The sequence below is a fragment of the Protopterus annectens genome, chromosome 1.part1 (genome assembly GCF_019279795.1).
Source record: "Protopterus annectens isolate FY-2018-M chromosome 1.part1, PAN1.0, whole genome shotgun sequence".
NCBI classification, from domain to species: domain Eukaryota; kingdom Metazoa; phylum Chordata; order Ceratodontiformes; family Protopteridae; genus Protopterus; species Protopterus annectens.
The window spans coordinates 1,396,776,309-1,396,798,381 of NC_056726.1; the positions used below are offsets into that span (position 1 = coordinate 1,396,776,309).

Sequence of the window (22,073 nt, forward strand, 5' to 3'; positions counted from 1 at the left end):
CGAAAGATGCATTAAAAAGCGTATATACAATCATGTGTACAGCATCAGGGTTAAGGATCTTACCAATGCCTTATATAGACACGTTCACCAATATGGAGAGACACACATGTTCAAATTTGTATTATTGGAAGTGATACCGAATAACCCTAGGGGTGGTGATATTAAAGCTCTTATCGCATACAGAGAAAGTTGGTGGCAACTTTTTTTGGATGCGACCACACCACCTGGATTAAATGACTTTATATCGATTAAAAGCCTCCTTATATAGAGGCTATTTATTCACATAATTATATCTAATCTGATACACATCCTTCTATATATACCAATTTGGAAGTGCATCAGTGGTTGATAGAGGTACTCTTTTGTATACTCTTTTGTCAACTTGGTACCAACATAACCTTTTATAGTCAGGTCTTGTTTACATTTACCAGTTATATGGTCATTACATCATTACAGTATGTATTTACAACATTGATTATGTACCATCTACTTATCTTACATACATTTCACATCCATTTCACCATTATTTTCATTTTTATATACTTATTATTATTCTTGTATATTTTATTATCATACAACTGTTTACTACTATCTTTATTACATGTAACCATTATGGTGATTAGTTTTTATACATTTTTTATACATTTTTTATACATTGATTAGTTCGTGTATTTGATTATATTCGTAGATTATAGTAATATTGAGGTATTTTATGGTTAGATTGTTCCCACATATTTTTATGATTACCACCTAGTGAATATGAATTTTGAGTTATAGTAGGTGCTATTATGTATTTATGTATTTTCCATATAGGATATTTATAGGGGTTTATAAGAATATGCAAATATTGCCAACACCATATATAAATTTCATAATGTATTTTATATTAGACTTAATTCAGTGTATTACATTTATTTTATTCATTTAATTTTATTGTATCATATTATTTTATTGTATAAGTATGTGGCTTTAAGATATGTTTTTGGCGCCAAAAAGTTTATTTAGCTGTCTTGAATGCCTCTATATGCAGTTCTGAAGAAGACCAACTCATTGGTTGAAAGCGCTAAACTGCTTTAGCGTGCTGTTCTTGTCTGTTTTGTTTCGTTTGTGGTATACGTTGTGTTCCGGGGGAATGCTGTATGTGATCTATGGGCGTTATGTGGATTAAACATCTTTTTTAACAACGAGACGTCTTTTGGCTAGCTTCGCTTATTGGCAGACACCGGATTTATTTTAGACATATATATATATATATATATCTATAGATACATTTATACATATACACACACATGCATACTTATGTATGGACTTACCTAAATAGATCCAGAACAGAAAAGGTTGACATACTGAATGCACACAAAGCATGATCAGAGGCATAATCTCAGTGCATTCAAATAAAACACAATGTTTTTGCAGGGTCCAAGCCCCCTGCATCCCCCAGACAAAATACTAATTATATAAACCAACTCTGAGGTTGCACAGTACAGCGGTAGTGTTGTTACCTCACAGCAAGAGGTTCTCCCGTTCGATTCTCGGCTGGGCTTGGGAGTGCCTTCTGTGTGGAGTCTGCATGTCCTCCCCGTGGTTGGGTAGCGTTCGAAAGACATGCGTGCATAAATGGGCGTGCCTTCGTTGAAGGTTGAGCGTAGAGCTGGCACCTCGGCGTTTTGTAACAATCTACTGCCAATCATTAGCGGACCAGAGTTCCACTGTGGCGACCCCTTACCGGGGAAAGCCGAAAGACAAACAACAACAACATATATATATATATATATATATATATATATTTTTTTTTTTATATGTATGTATGTATGGGTCTACTGTCTTTTATCGAATTTACGGTTCACCAAACCACAGATAATTGAACTTAGCCAGCCGAAGATTCACTTGTGTGAATCCATATTATTCTGAGTTCCGTTTTATCAATGTGAGTGCTGTGTTGCTGGAAGTGCAAGACATAAAGGTATATAGCCTTTATGTAACTTGCGGTATACCGTCCGAGTCCTGAGGCATGAAGGACATGATGGTAGTTATCAGCAATCTGCTGGATACGGTATATTAATTTTTGTATTGCTCATAGCTTTGAAATGGAGATCACATGATAGTAAGGATAGGGAAATCTACACTTGCTGTCACTGTAGTGAGATCTCGGAGCTGGTATATATAATGTGCAGGGGTGTGGCGGTGCAGCCCACAAATAGGGGGGATGCAGGGGGGCTTGCCTCCCTGAAAAAATGTTAGAGAATGTGTGCATTTGTTCTTTTATGTTTTAATTGCTCGTTGTTTCGGGTATTTGTAATTCAGTATAATATGGATGCGCACAAGTGAGTTTTCCGCTAAGTTCAATTATCTACGGTTCGGTGAACCATAAATTCGATATAAAGACAGTAGACTCATATATATATATATATATATATATATATATATACATATATATATATATATATATATATATATATATATATATACATATATATATATATATATATATATATATATATATATACATATACACACATACACACACACATACATTTATAAACATATATATATATATATATATATATATATACATATATGTATATATATATATATATATATATATACACACACATACACACACACACATATAAAATATATATATATATATATATATACCTATATCTATAAACATACACTATACACACACATGTGGGGGTACGCATGTATGTATGTACGCATATATGCATGCATATATGGCATTCATGACAGCATAAATGAATTCATTAAAACTGGTCCCCAGTTTTCAAAATAATACATTTCTTCAGAGAGGCTCGTGACCCTCATTTACCCTTTATTCTCACCACCCCATAAGTTAAACATACCAACCCCCAAAATGCACTCATTTAGTGAGAAGGGTACAATTTTGATGATTTGGGCACATGATGATAAACGCCTTTTATGAATTAATACAACTCCTTACATAAACATGCACATATGAAGCATAACTATTCACAAACATATATCAATAAACCAATATAGTGTTTTGGTATACACATCTTTATACTGCTAAATAATTGCAAACTTCTATTTGGGACTTGCTGTGTTAACTTTATGTCTCTGTTTGAAGTCTTTTACAAAATGTTTTATAAGATGCAGAATTAAGCACATGCGGTGCTTATGAGAAGAAATGCAAAGAAGCATAAAGAACTTTTTTAATACTGCTCAAAAACAAAACAAAAAAAAGAAACAAGCTGTTATATTCATAGAAGTGCTCTGCACTGAGTATGCAATGTAAGATAAAGTATGCCTTGGTTTCAATTCACAAAGCTGCAGGATTCATGGATAGCATCACATGACTGTCATTTTATACTCAGTATGCTGCTAGTACATGCTGTGCTACACGGCTGTACATGCAAAGCACGGCACACAGTGTGGCAACCTGTCCACCCAGCAACTGAAGAAAGCAGTCAATGACAGGGAAGGATATTTAGTATGACAGAAAATCGATCTAGAAGTGCTAAATCCCAGCAAGCAGCTATGAAAGCGCATCAAGGAAAGGGTGTAGAGTATGATAACCTGTTTACACTGTACTGTAGTCAGTTTATGAGTTCCAAAGTGAGGAAACACAGCATTACAATCACTGTACTGTACATGCTTTTGGGCACTTTTATGAATGCAAGTAGTGCTCATGGAGCATTTGTTTGTATGCCGCACATGCACAGACATATCTATCATTTATACACACACACAAACACACACACACACACACACACACACACACACACACACACACACACACACACACACACACACACACACATACAGAATATACGCATACATGCACATCATTGTAAGCGGGTGTGTGCGCGTTTGTGTGTACATGAAACATCATGCAAGTCTTGACAGCAAGCTACATATAACTTCATATCATGACAGGAGGAGTAGAATGCAAAAGCAGCTAGCTCATGTCATAAAAAGGCTGAACTGTATCAGGTGCATTAACCACTCGTGCATATTACTTCTTGTTTGCAAGCCATTACACCTTTACATGACTTTGCAAGCAGGCAATGATGTATTTGTCCTATTATGTTACATACTCTGCTGGATTATGCTGCAGAAAGTAGTGATTATTTTAGCTTCTTGTAAGTGCACAACAGCTGTGCACCATCAATGATAGCAGCTTGGGGGTTGGAATAATGGTTAAGTTGTTTACCTTGTAAACTGAAAGTATGGGTTTAATTCTTACCTTTCAAAGGAACTTGGCTAGGCTTCAAATGACCTACAAAGACAGTAAGTCTAGCACTTGCCTATGATCAGATTTGCCTTCATGCAGTGCTTTTTCTACCTTTTTCCTCCACTGTCTGTGTACAACTAGGAGTACTTCCTGTATACATGTATGTATGTTATGCATGTATCTGTCTGTCTATCTATGCTTACAAGTTGGTGGACCCAAAGTTCAGGGAATGAACTGCATAAGGAATGCTTTCACTGTTACTCTTGTGACTTTTGTTATCATTTATACTTTAGTACTTTCCAAGATGGCTGCACACTGATCAGCAGCATACCCTCAGCTCTCCTAGTATGAAAAAAAGAAACTGAAAGACAAGGGCCAGGAACTCTTGTCACTACTAGTAAATTTGGGTACTGGCTAGTATGTACACTGCTTTTATGCCAGCAAAGAAACAAACAGCCTGAAAGAAACTCAACTAGAAAAGGCTCTGACTGGGAAGTATCCTGCAGCTGTTCAGCAAAAAGCAGTTTAGGTTCCATGTTTGGTGCAAGGCATTGCTTCCAGTAATCCAAATTAAAAAAATTAGTCAAATGTGCTGATATCTGATTAAAATAAATGAAACACTGAAGGAGTATAGGAACTCAAATAACTAAAGGCTTGAAAAATAGAAGAAGCTTTACACAGATGTTCAGATGAGTTGATAAAACTGCAAACATCAGACACTGATAGAAGAAAAGGCTATTTGAGTATGAGACAACTCAAGAAGAGAAGTTTCAAAAAGTGGTAGAATAACAGGACAGAGCACATAGATAAAATCTGAGATTTTCTGCTGTACTAGACAAACTAGAAGGAGAACACTGTATTAATTTTATGAAGACACAAATAAACTAATGGACTGGTATTCCACTGCAGGAATTGTTAACTGAAAGGGCACACTGTTTGTATGCTCCAAATCTTCCCATGAGAAAGCAAACAAGACCTGCATTAGAAAAGATGTAAACCTACCAGCAGAATGAGAAGATCCTATCAAAACTCTGGCAAATGGGCAAGTATTACAAGCTGAAGAAAGTAAAGTGTTTGTGGAAAATGATTATTCACTGTACACCAGGCAAAAGAGAAACAAACTTGCTCCAACAATCAGAGAAAGTCAAGAGGCAGGTGTGAGATTCAAGCTGCTGTATCTAGCTGTCTTCAGAATATTTTTTTCCTGGAGGATTAAAGCCATTTTTTATGCAGAACATTCTAAGAAGAAACTACAAAACTTTGTCCAAAAAAAGTGAGTCATCAAGCAGAAGGGGGTCTCTTCTTCTGATAATAAAGCACAGGGAAAGATTTTACAAGTGAAACCTTTTCCTTTTTTCAAAGAAAAATGCTTGAGAGACAGATAAAAGCACAGGAGGTGGCTAGATGAATTGGGAGTACCTTGGAATTGAAATGGAGTCTGGAAATGGGAAATGGAGGAGAACAAGAAGACGACTAACAATTTAGAAATTAGTCAATAAATGTGAGACTGCAAAGTATCAACTGCATTTGTGAAATATAGCTGTATAAGGAAAAACTGCAAAGAGTGGACTTTTGTTGACTTTGTTAAACTTGTGGGGAACTAAAAAGCATTTGCCTAACTTCATGTCATTAATGCTTGGAAGAACACTGATGGGAGGGGGAAGAGGAAGGAAAAAGGTATTTCTGTTCTTAACAGTATTTCTATGAAATGTTTCATGATATAAATTGCATGTTTTATGGCAAAGTATTTTTAGTTGTTCTTGTATATGAGAAAGACACTAAAGTAAACTGATGCCTTTTATTTCTTTCTTCCTTTTCAATATTAAGAAATGTAGACATTACAATGGAAAAAGATAAAAAAAGGCTACAGAAAAGCATATTTAAGTTAGTAGGTTGTAATTTTGAGTTGTTGAGGTTGGAAAGGTGGTGCAAACGTACACAGATTATAATATACGTACAGCTGATTTGTTTTCTCTTACGTTTACATAGGTGAATGCCTAGATTAAGACCATTGGCTTAATCTTATAACAAGTTTTAAATGGAAACAAGTAAGTAATATAATGAAAATGTATCCTTTAGCAATAAATGTTTCAGTTTATCTTTAGAAGCCTGCAGCTGAAGACTACATTTTCTTCTTGTACATTTCCATGGAGACAAGCTGATTATATGGCAGTAAAAAAGCCAAGAGCACAGTTTTTCCAAGGGTAAAAGCTAATGCGTTCTAAAAGCATGCAAGATGTTTATCACAACAGGGAGGGGAATAAAGACAAAAATGAACAGACACCAATTACAATAAGTAAAAGCACAGCCAATAGCATGCATCTTAGCATGGATAACCTCCACTCTTGGTTAGTTAAGGCCTGTGTTTGCAGCTGTCTATTTGGGACAACTGTTCCTATTAGGATGGCTAAACTTCATTATTTGAAGTGTTGATGGAGAAGTACAGAGAATGTCGGAAGGAGTTGCATTGTGTTTTTGTAGACTTAGAGAAAGCATATGACAGGGTGCCTAGAGAGGAGTTGTGGTATTGTATGAGGAAGTCAGGAGTGTCAGAAAAGTACGTAAGAGTGGTACAGGATATGTACGAGGGTAGTGTGACAGTGGTGTGGTCTGCGGTGGGAGTGACGGATGCGTTTAAGGTGGAGGTTGGGTTACATCAAGGATCAGCTCTGAGCCCTTTCTTATTTGCAATGGTGATAAACAGGTTGACAGACAAGCTCAGACAGGAGTCCCCGTGGACTATGATGTTTGCAGATGACATTGTGATCTGTAGTGAGAGTAGGGAATAGGTGGAGGAGACCCTGTAGAGATGGAGATATGCTCTAGAGAGAAGAGGAATGAAGGTCAGCAGGACTAAGACAGAATATATCTGTGTGAATGAGAGGTAATGGTGAGTGTGGAAGAGAGGTGAAGAAGAGAGTACAGGCAAGATGGAGTGGGTGGAGAAGAGTGTCAGGAATGATTTGTGATAGACGAGTACCTGTAAGAGTGAAAGGGAAGGTCTACAAGAGGGTAGTGAGACCAGCTATGTTATATGGGTTGGAGACAGTGGCATTGACAAAAAGGCAGGAGTTTGAGCTGGATGTGGCAGAATTAAAGATGTTAAGATTTGCACTGGGTGTGACGAGGGTGGACATGATTAGGAATAAGTATATTAGAGGGTCAGCCCAGGTTGGAAGGTTTGGAGACAAAGCCAGAGAGGCACGATTATGTTGATTTGGACATGTGCTGAGGAGGGATGCTGAGTATATTGGGAAAAAGATGCTAAGGATGAAGCTACCAGGTAACAGCAAAAGAGGAAGGCCTAAGATAAGGTTTATGGATGTGGTGAGGGGGGACATGCAGGTGGTTGGTGTGACAGAGCAAGATGCAGAGGACAGAAAGAAATGGAAACAGGTGATCTGCTGTGGCGACCCCTAATGGGAACAGCCAAAAGAAGATGATGATGATGATGATTTGAAGATGTACATAGCGCTATGTTTTGTATGGTAATTTTTTGGGGTTTTTATTAAAACAAAAAATCTTGTAAAATTTCAAAGTTGAAGATAAGAAAAAGCTGTATAACGGATCCACCTGCCAAACATTAGTGGGTGCATGTATCACAAAAGCTGGAAATAGACATTAAAAACTGTCATATATAATAGCTGGGAATAAGGATGTCTAATGGACACAGAAAGCCTGTAAAAGGCTCATCTCCCAGACCCCTGCTTGTAAATGTTTTACCTCAAAGCTCCTGCTTATAGTCAGGAGTACCAAAACTTGGCCCTTGTGGTAATTATCCTAGTAAACACCTATGAACTAGTAAGGACTTCTTATCATAATGGTGACACTTTCCATTTTACCTTGGAATGTGAATGGTCTCACAGGTACAGACGAAAAGGAAAGAACATTTAATTACATTAAGAAATGTATAATTCAAATAGCAATGCTACAGGAAGTACATTTGGAAACTACTAAGCATGTAAATTTGATAAAGAAAGGATTTCAGGATGGATATTCAGCAGATTATCAGGGACAAAGCAAACGAGTATGTCTAATAAATGCAAGAGGAGCTCCAGTATTGAAAGAATATGAGAAAAAAACTACTAATGGCAAATGTGCGGTTGTAAGGGTCTACTGGCAAGGGATGTGGATTAAGGTAGTATTTTTATTTATTTATTTATTCACATTTGTTTACTGGGAAATTCCGACTGGACACAGGTTCTTTTTCAGCAGAGGCCAGGGGAGAAAATCTCCACAGAAAGATATGGTAGATGGTAAACAAGAACAATCAAGCTATGTATACAGTAGAGATGATCATGACATGGGAAATACAGCAACAAATTAGGTACAGTTGAGAAGTAAGCTCTAATTACAACATTGAGAAAGAAGTAAAACACAGTGCTACAAAATATCTAAACAGTAACTAGATAACAATAATAATACACTAAATGTATAACTAAATCCTGGAAGGATTAACAAGCAGTGAGTAATCTTCAGTTCAGTTTTATATTACATTCTACCTATAACTTCTATTATGGAGCTTTAAAAATTTGAGAGAAAAAAATCAGCTTTCAGCAGGGAATATTACTTATGGGGGTATTAGAATTTTTTGCAGCAATAAGGATGTATCTGAGAAGCCTAGAAGAGAAACATGTAACAACATAGGGTAGATTTCTGAATAAACATATGAAAAATTACATATCACTCCCCACGGTACAACAATTAGACTAGGAAGAAATTACATTTCATGGGAACATATATATTTAATTGAGAACTTTAACATACTTCTAATAACTATTTCAGATCATGCAACAAAAATTATTAAGACAAAAATGCATGGTAATGAAGTAAAGATGAGACTTTTGGTGCTTCCCCATCTACTTGTTAAAATGAGAAGACGAATGGGTAGTGGAAATTATTCAGGAGTTATTAGGGAAGATAAAAGTACTCCAGACATTATAGCTGATGAGTGCGATAACATGAAAGTAGAATTTAAAAACAGGGAAGTAACAACAATTATTTAGGGGGGCTGACAAAAGTTAAAGTACTAAAGAATAAGGGGAATCTCACAGAACAAGACGAGGCACAATTGTAGAGTGTTAAAGAGAAAGTAAGGGAGTATCAGGTTCACAGACATGAGTTTAGAATGATTTCTGTTAAGCAACTGTTTTATGATAACTCCAGAGCACAAAAACATTTGGCATAACGACTTAGGCAACAGAAAGTAAAAAAGGGTTGCTGCCAAACTTAGGAAGCCTAAAACAAGAAAAATAACCAGAGATGTAATAGAGATATTTCATAAATTTTATGAAAATTGTATAGAGCAGAGATGTATGGAAATCAAGAAAAAGCACAAATAAAAATATTTATGCAAGACTTAAATATGCCAAGGTTAGAGGTAGATGATGCTCAACAACTGACTGTTAAGATGGGAGGAGATTACATAAAAAATGGTGATGTATAAGCTATCTGCAGGAAAATCTCCAGGAAAAGATGGTATTCTGATAGATGTTTGAAAGCTAGGAGGGAACAAAGTGATAAAAAATTGGAAGGTTTAGTTTAGCAACATTTTAAAATAAGCAGAAGCATTAACAACCTGGTAAAAGGTGTGGAGGTTGTAATACCTAAAGATGGTAAAGACCTATCGAATCAAGCTTCATACAGGTCTATTTCAATTTTAGGCCATGACTATAAAGTGTTTATGTCTATAATGGCAAAAACAATGGCAAAAATGTTGCCCGAATTAAAAGATATGAATCAATGTGGTTTTGCGGAAGGGAGGTAAATATCTGACAACATTAATAGAACAATAATGATCCAGAGGGAAGCAGAATGTAACAAAATACTCCTGTTGATGTTGGGTCTTGATGCAGAGAAAGTATTTCACAGAATAAGTTGGGGTTTTGTGAGTACTTATACTAACTAATGACAGAAGAAGAAGAAAAAAGACAATAATGGCAGATTTGTGGTACTAAAAGGTTACTGGCAAGCGATAAGGATTATACTGGCATATGTGTGTGTGTGTGTGTGTGTGTGTGTGTGTGTGTGTGTGTGTGTATATATATATATATATATATATATATATATATATATATATATATATATATATGCACACACACACATATATATATATATATATATATATATATATGTGTGTGTGTATGTGTGTGTGTGTTACTGAGCTTAAAGATTTTGGGGAGAAATAGCCAGCTTTCAACAGGGAATATTACTTATAGGTGGGGAGTGGAATTTGACTTGCAACAAGGATGTATGAGGAGGGCGTATGTTACATTTACTGGATACAGTAAATAAGGTTAATTAGGAGGATATGAGGGATCAGAGGCAAACATCAAAGCAGAGGGGTTCCTCTCTGATAAACTGACATTACATTTAGAACCACAGACAACGAACATAAGGGACTCAAAAATTCAAAGATATAACTGGTATGGTATTCAAGAAAAGTTGGCTTTATTTGCAGATGATATTATTTTGTACCTGATAAAATCAGAAAAGGATATTTCATTGATGTTGAACATTCTGAGACCGTTCCGAGTTTTTTTGAGATATAAAATTAATGAAGATTAAATAAAGGCTAAAGCTGTAGACTATGTACCCTCATATGAATTGGTTTAGCAATACCCATATTTATTGGGTCATGACAAAAATTAAGTACTTAGTAGTATGGATCTAAAAGGATGCAGCTATGGCAGCTAAGTATATGTGGGAAGAGACTAACCAAAAGATAATAAAAAAAAAACTGAGAAACTGAAAGTTCTTTCCATGGACAAGATTCAAGCAGTAAAAATGATTTTAGTCCCTTTTGGTTTATACACAGGTCAGGCAAATTAACCAGAGAAGAAGTTGTGGATATTAATTAATAAAGAATTGATGGGTTTTATCTGGGAGGGAAGAGGGTAAGAGTCAAGTGGGATAAATTGATCCTTCCAACAGAACAAGGAGGTTTAGAGGTACACAGTTAAAGCTTTTAATATATATATATATATATATATATATATATCTATACACATATATACATATATATATATATATATATATATATATATATATATATATATACATAAAACACAAGCAGAAAAGTATAATTTAAAGCAGAAAGGAATGAAAATCAAGAGATAAAGAAATAGTGGGATTTTGGATGCAGATCCTTAATAACAATAACAACAGTCATATAGAATATTTTATACATAAAGAAGCCAAATGTATACTAAGAACTAAGCCAACATGGGACTGGACAAAGGAGATTCTGCCAATAAGGATGACTGCAATTAGGGATACAGAGAGTTGGCAAGAGGTGGGTGGAATTTTTTGGAGGAAACTTACAAAGGAACCAAGGTACTGGTAGAAAATAATTAGAGGGGAAAAGATAAGAGGCCAAGAGAATATTTAGAATGCTGACTAGATATTGCCTTCTCTATCAGGATTTGATATCAGAGTATACGCAAAGAGAAAGGGACATGGGAATCAAGTGAATGACCTGCAATGGCTGAGTTTTTAGTTGAATCTAGAACATAAGCTGTTGTTAAAAAGAGGACAATTAGTAGAGTATATAAAATATTGCATGATAACTATATGAATCAATCAGAGGAGATCAGAAAAGACTTGGAAGAGAAATTAGATAAGCAACTGACAAAGAAACAATGGGAGGATATATGTATGGCTCCCAAATATGCAACACTATCTAGAAGATTTAGGATTCTTGCCTGGTTTGTGTTTGCACAGGAACTTTTATACCCCAAGCAGACTCCAAAGAATTTTTCCTCAGGTAGATTGCAAATGTTGGGACCATATATTTTTGGATTGTAATGAGTTGGCAGACTTGAAAATATCCCTATAGAGTACTCTATCACTAATACTGGGTGAACAAATGAGTGCAACTAAGGAAATGATTTTTTGAGCTGAGATACAAGATCACAATTGCCTAGACATAGTAAAGCCTTGTTGCATTTAAATCTGGTGGCTGACAAAAAAGCGACTACTAGAAAATGGAAATCAAAGTCTGAACCAACCACACTTGAAGAAGTGATTATTGTAACAAATATACAAAAACAATAAATGGGATCTTCAGAAAAGGGTAATTACACAGTAAAAATAGAAAGTGTGGTAACAATACCTGCAGAAAAATGTTTAGAATGAGGAATGAGTTTTAAGAAAGGAACAACCTATGTAATGTTGGATTGACTATATTGTATAGAGCAATATATGTGATGCATAATGTTTGTAAGTGTGAACTTATTAGTATGGTTTAATTACTTTCTGCCCATGTCACAACTCACAAGTGATAATTTAATAAAGATGTTTACAGAAATCATTTCTGCTTTGGCTGCATGAGGAGCTGTGGATGGTTAACACACGTCAACCTGCAGTGTAATGCCATGTCCAATGGCAGCTCTGATACATGGTGTTTTTCTGTGAACTGCACTACCACTGTTTTATACAAACTGAGATACTCATTTACATAAGCCCCTTATATATCTAATAGGTATAGTGCTTAACAAAGGTCCTAAGAATCACCAGTACTCTGTTGTCTGACAGCAGAATGTCCCTATGTTTTTTCTGCACAGTAGCGCAGTGTCTTGTGTGCACAGTACCCATACCTCAGAACTTAGCTAGCAAGAACTTTCAGCTGATGATATCGGTTAATTGGATTTTGATAAATCGTACACCTAAATCATCAGCATACTTCCATGTAGCCTTGACTATAGCTCCAATAGTGCTCAGGAAATCTATGTTCATACCTCTGGAACCATAGGGCTTATGAAAGAAGAATGAATGCCAATCCCTTCAGCACAAACTATTTTTACAATGGTAGTATTCTTTAGGTTCTAGGTCTTAAACTGGGTTTTATAAGTCACAATAAATACAGTAACTATTACATTTTTAATATTTGTAAACAACTTACAAAATGTCAGCAATCACTCAAGTTACATACTGTTAGCAGCACTTTATTCATCTAGCTGAGAGCTTTCATAAGAGGCTAAGTAGTTCTGTGTTTGTTTTACTTGGTTGTAGAGATATTTAGAAAATTTTGAAAATTATATCTATATAAATTACTATCATAAAAACAACAGCTAATATATCTTCACCTGCACTAGGCAGAGGTCAAATAATAATGCAGTTGAGTGTGCCACTGTGTACGCTTTTAGATGAAATCTTTAAAACCTTGTATATAGCATGGTTTTAGAATTATTGATGCAAATATAAACAAGCAATATTTGACGCCTAGAGGCATCAGCAGGAGTGAACTGCAGCATGCATTTTAGAACAAGTTTTGATTAAGGATGATGTTGCAAATTGTTACATAAAGAAGCAGTCTGTATTTTAAAGTTTGGCACTTTGGTGCTTATGGTTTAAACAAAGAACATGAGTGGAAGACTTTTCTACATTAAGTGTTAATTATTACTTTGTGTTTTAGTTAATTGATTAATGATGTGATATTTGTTATTCAAGTGTAGCTTGTGCTACTGTGATGTTAACTCTGTGAAAGGTTTGTTAGCCGAGGCACTGGAGTATTAAACAATTTTGGATTTTATGCTTCTGTAGTTGGTGTTTTTTGCTTTCTATGTGTTTTTTTTTATGTTAACTGCAGATGCACCTGGAGGCGTCACTTGGATGTAATGAGTTAATAGTTCAACACCCAGAGACTCTTCTTGACCTTCACAAACCTTGAGGCCATGATATTCAGTATTGTCAAAAGTACTGCCACTGTTCTTCATAAATGGCTTCATCATCTCTATAATGTAGTTTCCACCAAACTGGTATCTTATGTACCAAATTTAAGAAACTATTGGCTACTTGTCCCAAAGTCTCACATTTCCTTTTCTCTCAAAGCAGGAAAATCATAACAAAAGGCATCTTAATATTAACCCTGGAGTATCATCAACATCAACTGACTGCAGATGATGCTAAATAATATAAGAAGGTTTGTGGTTCAGTGTTTAAGTACAGAACACCACTGCATCGCTATTAAAAAGCAAGTCTGCTACCATTCCTGGAACTAACTTTTTTAACACACTTTCCTACCTTTGTCTTAAAACACAAAACAAAAAACATTCATCCATAGTACATGCTCCTTCTAAATTTTCTCCATGACACGAGACAAACTCCCAACTACATCTCGGGTGACTGGGACTCAACTAGTGGTGGGAGGGGAGAAGTGGCCTCTGCCGGGGGAGGAGGGCTGCCCTGCATTCAGGGGCATACTGTGTTAACTGGCTGCTGGAGACCAGGATGCTCACATCTTGTACTTGACAGAGGTGGGCAGGTTAGGAGGCCTACAGTGAATGTCCCTTGCAGAAGTGAGGTAATGTCCTCCACTTTCATCCCATTGCACACCCTTCTTCTACACTTTGCTAGGTGACTGTGTTAGTAATTGGGGAAACTTACAAGGCAAAAACATCAAACTACCCCAGATGGTTGTCTCAATGACCGCTTCACCTGGCCGATCCTTGCCCTGGTGACAGGAACAAATTGCTCAACTAATCTTGGTGGAGGGTTGTTGAATGATAGACAGTAGGGGCAAAGATTGAAAAAACAAAAAGTACATGCACCTCCTCACAACATATTGTTTTACAGCATTAAAGGATCACACTCTTTGGACTGTTTTTCTAATGACTTTTCTCTCTGGGGTCCAAAAACATGAGATACATTATTTTATCAATTAGAAATTAACCTCTCCCAATTAGATGTAAAAAGCTTCTACCAGAAATTCAAATCCAGTCTTATTGAATACCATAACATGCACATTGTATACAACTGTATATTGCTTTATGACTGTTCTGTCTGTTGTTAAACTTAATCTAGCAATTATCTATATATGTTTATTACTGCTTTTTCAACTTGGATGGTACAGCAGCTTACATAGTACAAAGTCTAACTTGCCTGCTTAAAGCTTTGCAATTTTTGTATTTCAAACAAATTTTGTACTTTAATGTTGTTTTTATTTTATATTTCTTATTACAGTATCTGCCTTATAGCTAAAAAAAGCCCTCATGTCCAGTCTAATTACCTTAAATAAATAAATAATCTACTGCTCTTTCTGTCTGCAGAGCTTTTGTTACTGTTACTGCAGGCCACATCTAATTTTACTTTTGTTGCAACTGACAATTAACACATACATGTTCATCACTTTTATAAAGACATTTGTAATTCTTAGGCCTTCTGAGCTATATCTACAAAAATACATCAATGCCTCTTGCAGACCATAGTACTTTAAATTGTGTGTAGATAGTGAAGCTGCTTGTCTTTAGTTGCAAAAGAAAAGGTAATTTTAACTGCTGTCATTTTTAGATATTTCTTATTCTTTAAGCGCATTTCATCAAAAACTATTGATGTAAACTGCAGGCTGAGAAACAACTTGAAATTGTACTTTCATTTTACTTTTATATTATATTTTTAGCCCGTACTAGCTATATTAAATCTTAACTTTGTGTACAGCAAGAACCACTGACTTCATTTTTTTCACTTGCTACTATTCTGTAATATGCCTACACTGTTTACATTTAATGGATAGTGCTTGCTGTGCTTAATGTACTATGATGCTCTGGAAGTGGTCCTTCACTTGCCAGGACTAATGTACATATCATTTCCTACAAGATAATTTATGTTTCTGACAAGTACAACATGCCTCAAAGACCACACTGGACAAAGTATTACTTCAGTATAAAACAATTTTTCAATGTTTATATGTCTATGACATACAAACCTTGGAAGTGATTCTCCCTGTGGGTCCATCCCAGTGAATATAAGAATACAGGGTAGGGCTTCTAGTTCCACATAGGTACACGGCATCCACAGAGCATCTTCAATTCTTTGCCAAGTCTATAATTTGGAAAATAAAACATCAAGAAAAATGTTACTTCTGAAAAAAAGTACTGTCTGTAAATTTTCTCAAGTTGAAAAACAAGTATTAATTGGTGACTGGTACAAGTTACCAAAGAAGAAAGTCAATACGGCAAACTTTTCAAAACAGCACAAAAACCAGTAAAAGGAAAAGAAGGAATGTGGGAGAATTCAATGCACAACCTCGATTGTAGTACAAAAATATTTTTGTACTACAATCGAGGTCGTGCATTGAATTCTCCCACATTCCTTCTTTTCCTTTTACTGGTTTTTGTGACTGGTACAAGTTACTTTTTGCTTTAACTATTTATGGAGGTGACAAATAAATCAAGTGATATCTGAAATTTAGTTAAGGTTATAATAATTCTTTTTAAAGTAAGAGATGTTGCAATGCTTTTATTTGTATTTAGTGTCAGGAAAGTATGGTTTTGTAAAATCTTAACATAACCTTAGCTGTCCTTCTCTTTTCTATGCTATTGCATCCATAACATGAGGGAGTCTGCCTCTGGTTGACTCGTACAGCTGTCCATTTTACAAAAGATAAATGCTACTGTGAAGGTATGTGTGACGGCCTGCATCACTCTGCTTACATCAGCCATAAACGGACGTAGAGAATAAAGCGGACATCAACATGCACCTATCTCAGAACTGGATGCCGCTGGGAACCAGCGACCATGGAGTGGATACTCAGGAGTCAACCAAGTGTCAGGGGAAAGGCAGGGTGAGAAAGTATACAGCAGCATATAGAAGAGAAGGACATCTAACAACTATACTACGCCCTTCTATTCATATGCTGCTGTATCCATAACATGAGGGAGAGTGCAAAAGCTCATGCTATTAAGGATTGGGAGAGGGAGCTGAAATATTTTCAACAAAGCCATGCAGAATGGCCCTGGCGAATTCTGCTCTAGACCTGGAAATGATATCCAACTTGTAATGTTTGCTGAAAGTGTGGACAGATGACCATGTAGCTGCCTCTAAAATGGCAGCCATATCCAAACCCTTAAAGAAGGCCCCAGAGGAGAACATAGCCTTAGTGGAGTGTGCCTTCACTGGGAAGAGGAGCCTTTTACCATGGGCTGTGTAGCAAAAGGAATAGTTTTTGATATTCAGGAGGAAATGGGTTGCTTGGAAACAGGGTGTCCCGGGACTCTTGGGTGATAGGAAACAAAGAGCCCATCTGATTTATGAATGGGTTTGGTTTTGGCCAAATAGCATCTGAGTTGTATGTATATGTTATGTATATCCAAGGAGTGAAGGATCCTTTCGCTGGAGGTTTGTGGCAATGGGAAAAAATGTAGGCAGATTGAGGGCTTGATTTAGGGAAAGTTCATTAACTACTTTGGGCATGAAGGATGGGTTAGTACGTAGGCAAACCCTGTCCTTCTGGAAAACTGTGAAAGGGGGAGAGGACAGGAGGGCTTGCAGTTCAGAGACCCTTCTGGCTGAAGTAATGGCCACCAAAAGAATAGTTTTCCATGTGCAATGTTGAAGAGTGCAGTCCTAAGCTGGTTCAAAGGGAGGTAAGGTAAGCTTTTCCAACACAAAATTAATATCCCAAGGAGGGGGAATAGGCTTTTTTGGAGGTCTAATGTGTAGTACTCCTTTTAAAAAGAGCTTGACTTCCAGCCTGGAAGCCAAAGGAGGAGAGAGAGGTAAACACACTGATATGGCAGACAGGTAACCCTTGATGGAAGAATATGACAAGCCAGTGTTCATCAATTCACACAGGTAAGACAGAACCACTGGAGGTTCTACAGACAGTGGTTGAAGGTCTTGTTTTAGACACCATATAGAGAATCTTTTCCACTTGGATAGATAGGATTTTCTGTTAGTGGGTTTTCTGGCCTCCTGCAGAACCTGAACCATGTCTTCATTACAAAAGTGTCTAAAGGGAATCAATGCCATATCACCCATAGAGTAAGGTTCAGGGTGGATATTTGGGGGTGAATGAGAGTTCCCTTCTCCTGTGTGAATAGGTCCATCCTGAGGGGTAACTTGTGGTGATTGCCTTTGGCTAGATGATGCAGAAGGGGAACCAGTGCTGCCCTGGCCAAAAGGAGGTCACTAACAAGATTTGAGGCTGCTCTCTCTGGATCTTCAGCAGAACTTTTTGCATGAGAGGGAAGGGGGGGGGACTGCGTAAATGAACATCCCCTTCCATGGGAAGGAAAGAGCATCCGCCTTCCATGCCCCAGGAGGGAATATCCTGGTGCAGTAAGTTGGGAGTTGTCTGTTCATGGGGGAGGCAAAAAAGTCTACCTGAGGTATACCCCATCGATGGACCAGGCCCAGGAACACATCCCTGTTTAACATCCATTCGTGGGATTGAGTCATGGACCTGCTTAGAGAACCTGCCATCACATTCTCAGTCAAAGGTATATAGATGGTTAGGAGGGGCACTTGTCTCTGTTGGGCAATTTTCCACACCTGCAAAGACAATCTGCATAGGATGTAGGACTTTGTTCTCCCTTGCTTGTTGATGTACCACAGCACCATGGTGTTGCCTATGTACCATCTAAGCACCCCTGGGCGGATTTGAGCCTTGAAGACTCGAAGGGTGAATATCAAGGCTCTCATCTCCTTGATGTTGACGTGATCCCTCTGTTGGGGTGGGTTCATGTGTCCCTCACTCTCCAGTGTCCTAGAGTTGCCCCTCAACCCAAGTCTGAAGCATCTGTGTACAGATCCTGATTGGGGGGAGTGGGCTGTAGGGGAACACTTGGACTGTCTGCAATCTGAGCAATCCACCACTCTAGTTACCTGGATTGGCTTGGTAAGAGAGGTACCATAAACTCCAGAGGGTGCAGGTGTTGTTTCCAGACTGTCCTTAAGTACCACTGAAATTTCCTCATGTGTAGCCTTGCTAAGGATACCATGGGAATGGTGGAGGCCATGAATCCCAGAGCCTCAGAAACTCCCTGGTGGAAAGGGCTTGGAGAGAAAGAATTCCATGGAAATACGAGATGAGGGCCAGAATCTTGTCTGCAGGAAGACAGGCTATCATTTGCTCAGGAGAATCCTGCATCCTAAGAACAGGGGGTCCTGTGAGGGGGTCAGAGAAGATTTTTGAAGGTTTATGGTAAACCCCAGGCCTCTCAGTAGGGAGATGGCATATTCCAGGTGCTGTTGAACTATCTGTGGGGGCGATGCCTGGATGAGGATATCGTCCAAATAAGAGAAGAGATGGATCTCCTGCATTCTGGCAAAGGCAATTACTGGGGTTAGGCACTTTGTTAACACCCTTGGGGCAGCAGAGAGACCAAATGGCAAACCATGGAACTGAAAATGAGCAGAACCCACTGAGAAACAAAGGAATTTCCTGAAAAGAGGATGGACTGAAATGTGCAGATAGGCATCTTTTATATCTAAGGACACCATGTAGGCCTGAAGAGTTGGAAGAACTAGCTTCTGAAAGGAGGGGACCTTGAGGAAGGTATTTAGATGGGATAAGTCTAAGATAGGTCTCCAGGGACCTTCTCTCCTGGGGACTAGAAACATTCTGGAGTAAAATCCTTTCCCGCTTAGATCTTGGGGTACCTCTTGAATTGTGCCTTGCGAGAGGAGGGCCTGCAAGACTGGAGGAAAGGAAGCCATTTGGTCTCGAGGGGGGTGAGGAATGCCTCTGAAGGTTGGTTTAGACTCCCACACCATAAAATAACCCTGTTTTGTGATTGAGAGGACCCAAGAGTCCTGGGAAGGACAGGGAGAGATGCATGGAGAGTAGGGTAGCTGGGCTTAAGGCCTAGTAGTCACAGACTACCACGTTTGGCCTGAAAAGGCTGCTTTTGAGCTGGAGTGGAGGGAGAAGACCTGGAAAGAGTCTGCTTCCTGAAATCTTTCTTCCCTTTGGAGGACATGTGGCTAGAAGGCCTTCTCACAAAGATAATCCTAGCCGGGTAGTTCCACTGGAAGCAGGGAACTGAGGTACTGAAGTTATTTGCCCTTCTCCTGAAGGCTGTTAAAGAGCTCTGCTGCAGAACTGAACAAGGCTTTGTTATCCAAGGGTGAGTCAATCAGTTTTGTTTTAATGTTATCTGGCAAAGGCTGTAGCCTAAGCCAACAGTATATCTTGATGACAGACTCTGAGGCAGCAGCCCTTGCTGAAGCCTCCACTAAATCATAACCACACTTTATAAAGTGTGTAGTAACTTGGCTGCAGGAACTCAATAGGCTAGCAATCTTTGCCGTGTCAGGGTAATCAGATAAGTCACTCAATTGTTCAATGGCATCTGTCAGTAGAGCCAAGGAATATTTGGCCATATGAGTCTGATAGTTTATGGCTCTCACAGCTAAGGTGGCAGAGATATAGACTTTTTTGCCTAATCTTTCCATGATTCTGCTTTCTTTATCCAAGGGGAGTAAGGAAGTGGCGGGAGGAAGTTCAGAAGTTTTATCTGCAGCCACAGAAAATAGTTGATGGGTCTGCAGAAGGGGCAATGAAGAAGAACTTAGCATCTTTAAGGACTTTATAAAATCTGTCAAAGTGCTTTGGTGCAGGGGGTTGGGAATCTGGGGCTTTTCAAGCAGCCAGGAATGCATCCAAAAAGCAAGGATGGACAGGGGGAACAGCAGACAGGTTAGGGGACTCCAACTGCAAGAGGTCATAATACCTCTTCTGGGTCTCAGAAATCTGACTACAGTCCCATTTAAAAAAGTCCTTTATTTGTACAATAGTTTTTCCAAAGGTAATGTCTTCCCCAGGAAAATCGGTTCCATTTGACTCCTCCTCTGGGGAAGCATACCCCAGCAGGGAGGCAATTTGGGAGGTATAAGTGAGGGATTCATCCCCTGAAGATTCCTCTTCCTCAGAGGAAATGTCAGCCAATGGCTTACGCTTAGGAGTAGAGGCTGAAGGAGCCTGGGCAGGAGCAGAAGTCTGGTGTAAGGCCAAGAAGACTTTAAGCAGGCCTTCAGTAAAGGCCTGCCAGTCAGGGGTTTGATCCGACGACATGTTCTGAGTAGGAGCAGTATGTTTGTTTTTTTGTTTTTTCTTTTTGGGACCATCTTGCGCAGAGGTGTCTAAGATGTGGTGGGGAGAAGGAGGACTGGACATTGGGCGACACTCTATGACGTTTGAGAAAACGTCTTCATGGACAACGATTTGGGAAACCCCACGTGGCCTTGGAGATAATAAGCTGAAGTTCCATCCTGGTGCCCAGGTCGGACGCCTGCGACTCCCTCTGAGATGTGCTAGCAGCCTCCTTAATGGTTTCCTCCCAGGTACCTGTCAGAAGAGCATCTGCGGATTCTGACTTGGACTCCAAGCCTTTATCGGCCTCGAGCGGTACGTTTGGAAGAAAGGGCACAGTCGTAGCTTCAGGCCAAGGCTTCTTGGCCTTTTTTGTGGGCACCTCCTCTGAAGTTCCCGATGTCGGGCTCATATCTCTAGCTAAAATGGAAAATAGAAACAGGAACAATACAAATCCAAAGCAACCAAAGTACTCCACGACCAAGAGAAATAAATGAAGTTTAATGAAGCACTTTTCGTCGGGTACAGTGACTTGATTTCTTCAGATAAACAATTGAACATAAGCCTATGCTTAAGAACTCTAATAAAACAGTCATGTGACAGTAAACATTAACATATTAAATAACATAATTAACTATTAACAACTCAATGTCCCTTAAAATTTTAAACTATTGGACTTTGTAACTTTTTTAACTTTTTAAAAGCAAAGCATAATCATCCTGCAGCTGCTTAATGTAAAATCAGATACACACTAACACCTTTGATAGCCTGTAATAACCGAAAAAATATATTTTCAAAACATTGTTTAAACTACTTTGAATAAATACTGGATTCTATTAAAAAGGCAAAAAACACACTTAGAATGGTCTAAATACAATGCTGAATACACTCTAAAACAGTTAATTATAAGTCAAAGAATACTAAACTATGATGTATATAAAATCTTCAAACATTAAATTAAATTGCTACAAGTGTATTATTAAACCTAATAACATCGCAAGAAATAGTGATGTTTGTGGGTGGCAACACTAGAACAACACAAAC

At 38.0% G+C, this 22,073-nt stretch overlaps 1 protein-coding gene across 1 annotated transcript in view; it reads right to left on the minus strand.

The window, feature by feature from the left end:
• Positions 1–22,073, minus strand: part of GREB1 (growth regulating estrogen receptor binding 1) — a 3,935,532-nt gene that overhangs the window by 1,036,976 nt on the left and 2,876,483 nt on the right. Inside the window, exon 19 of the mRNA XM_044082225.1 lies at positions 15,921–16,036. Within this exon, the coding sequence (XP_043938160.1) occupies positions 15,921–16,036 (116 nt within the window). The remainder of the gene's footprint in view (positions 1–15,920; positions 16,037–22,073) is intronic.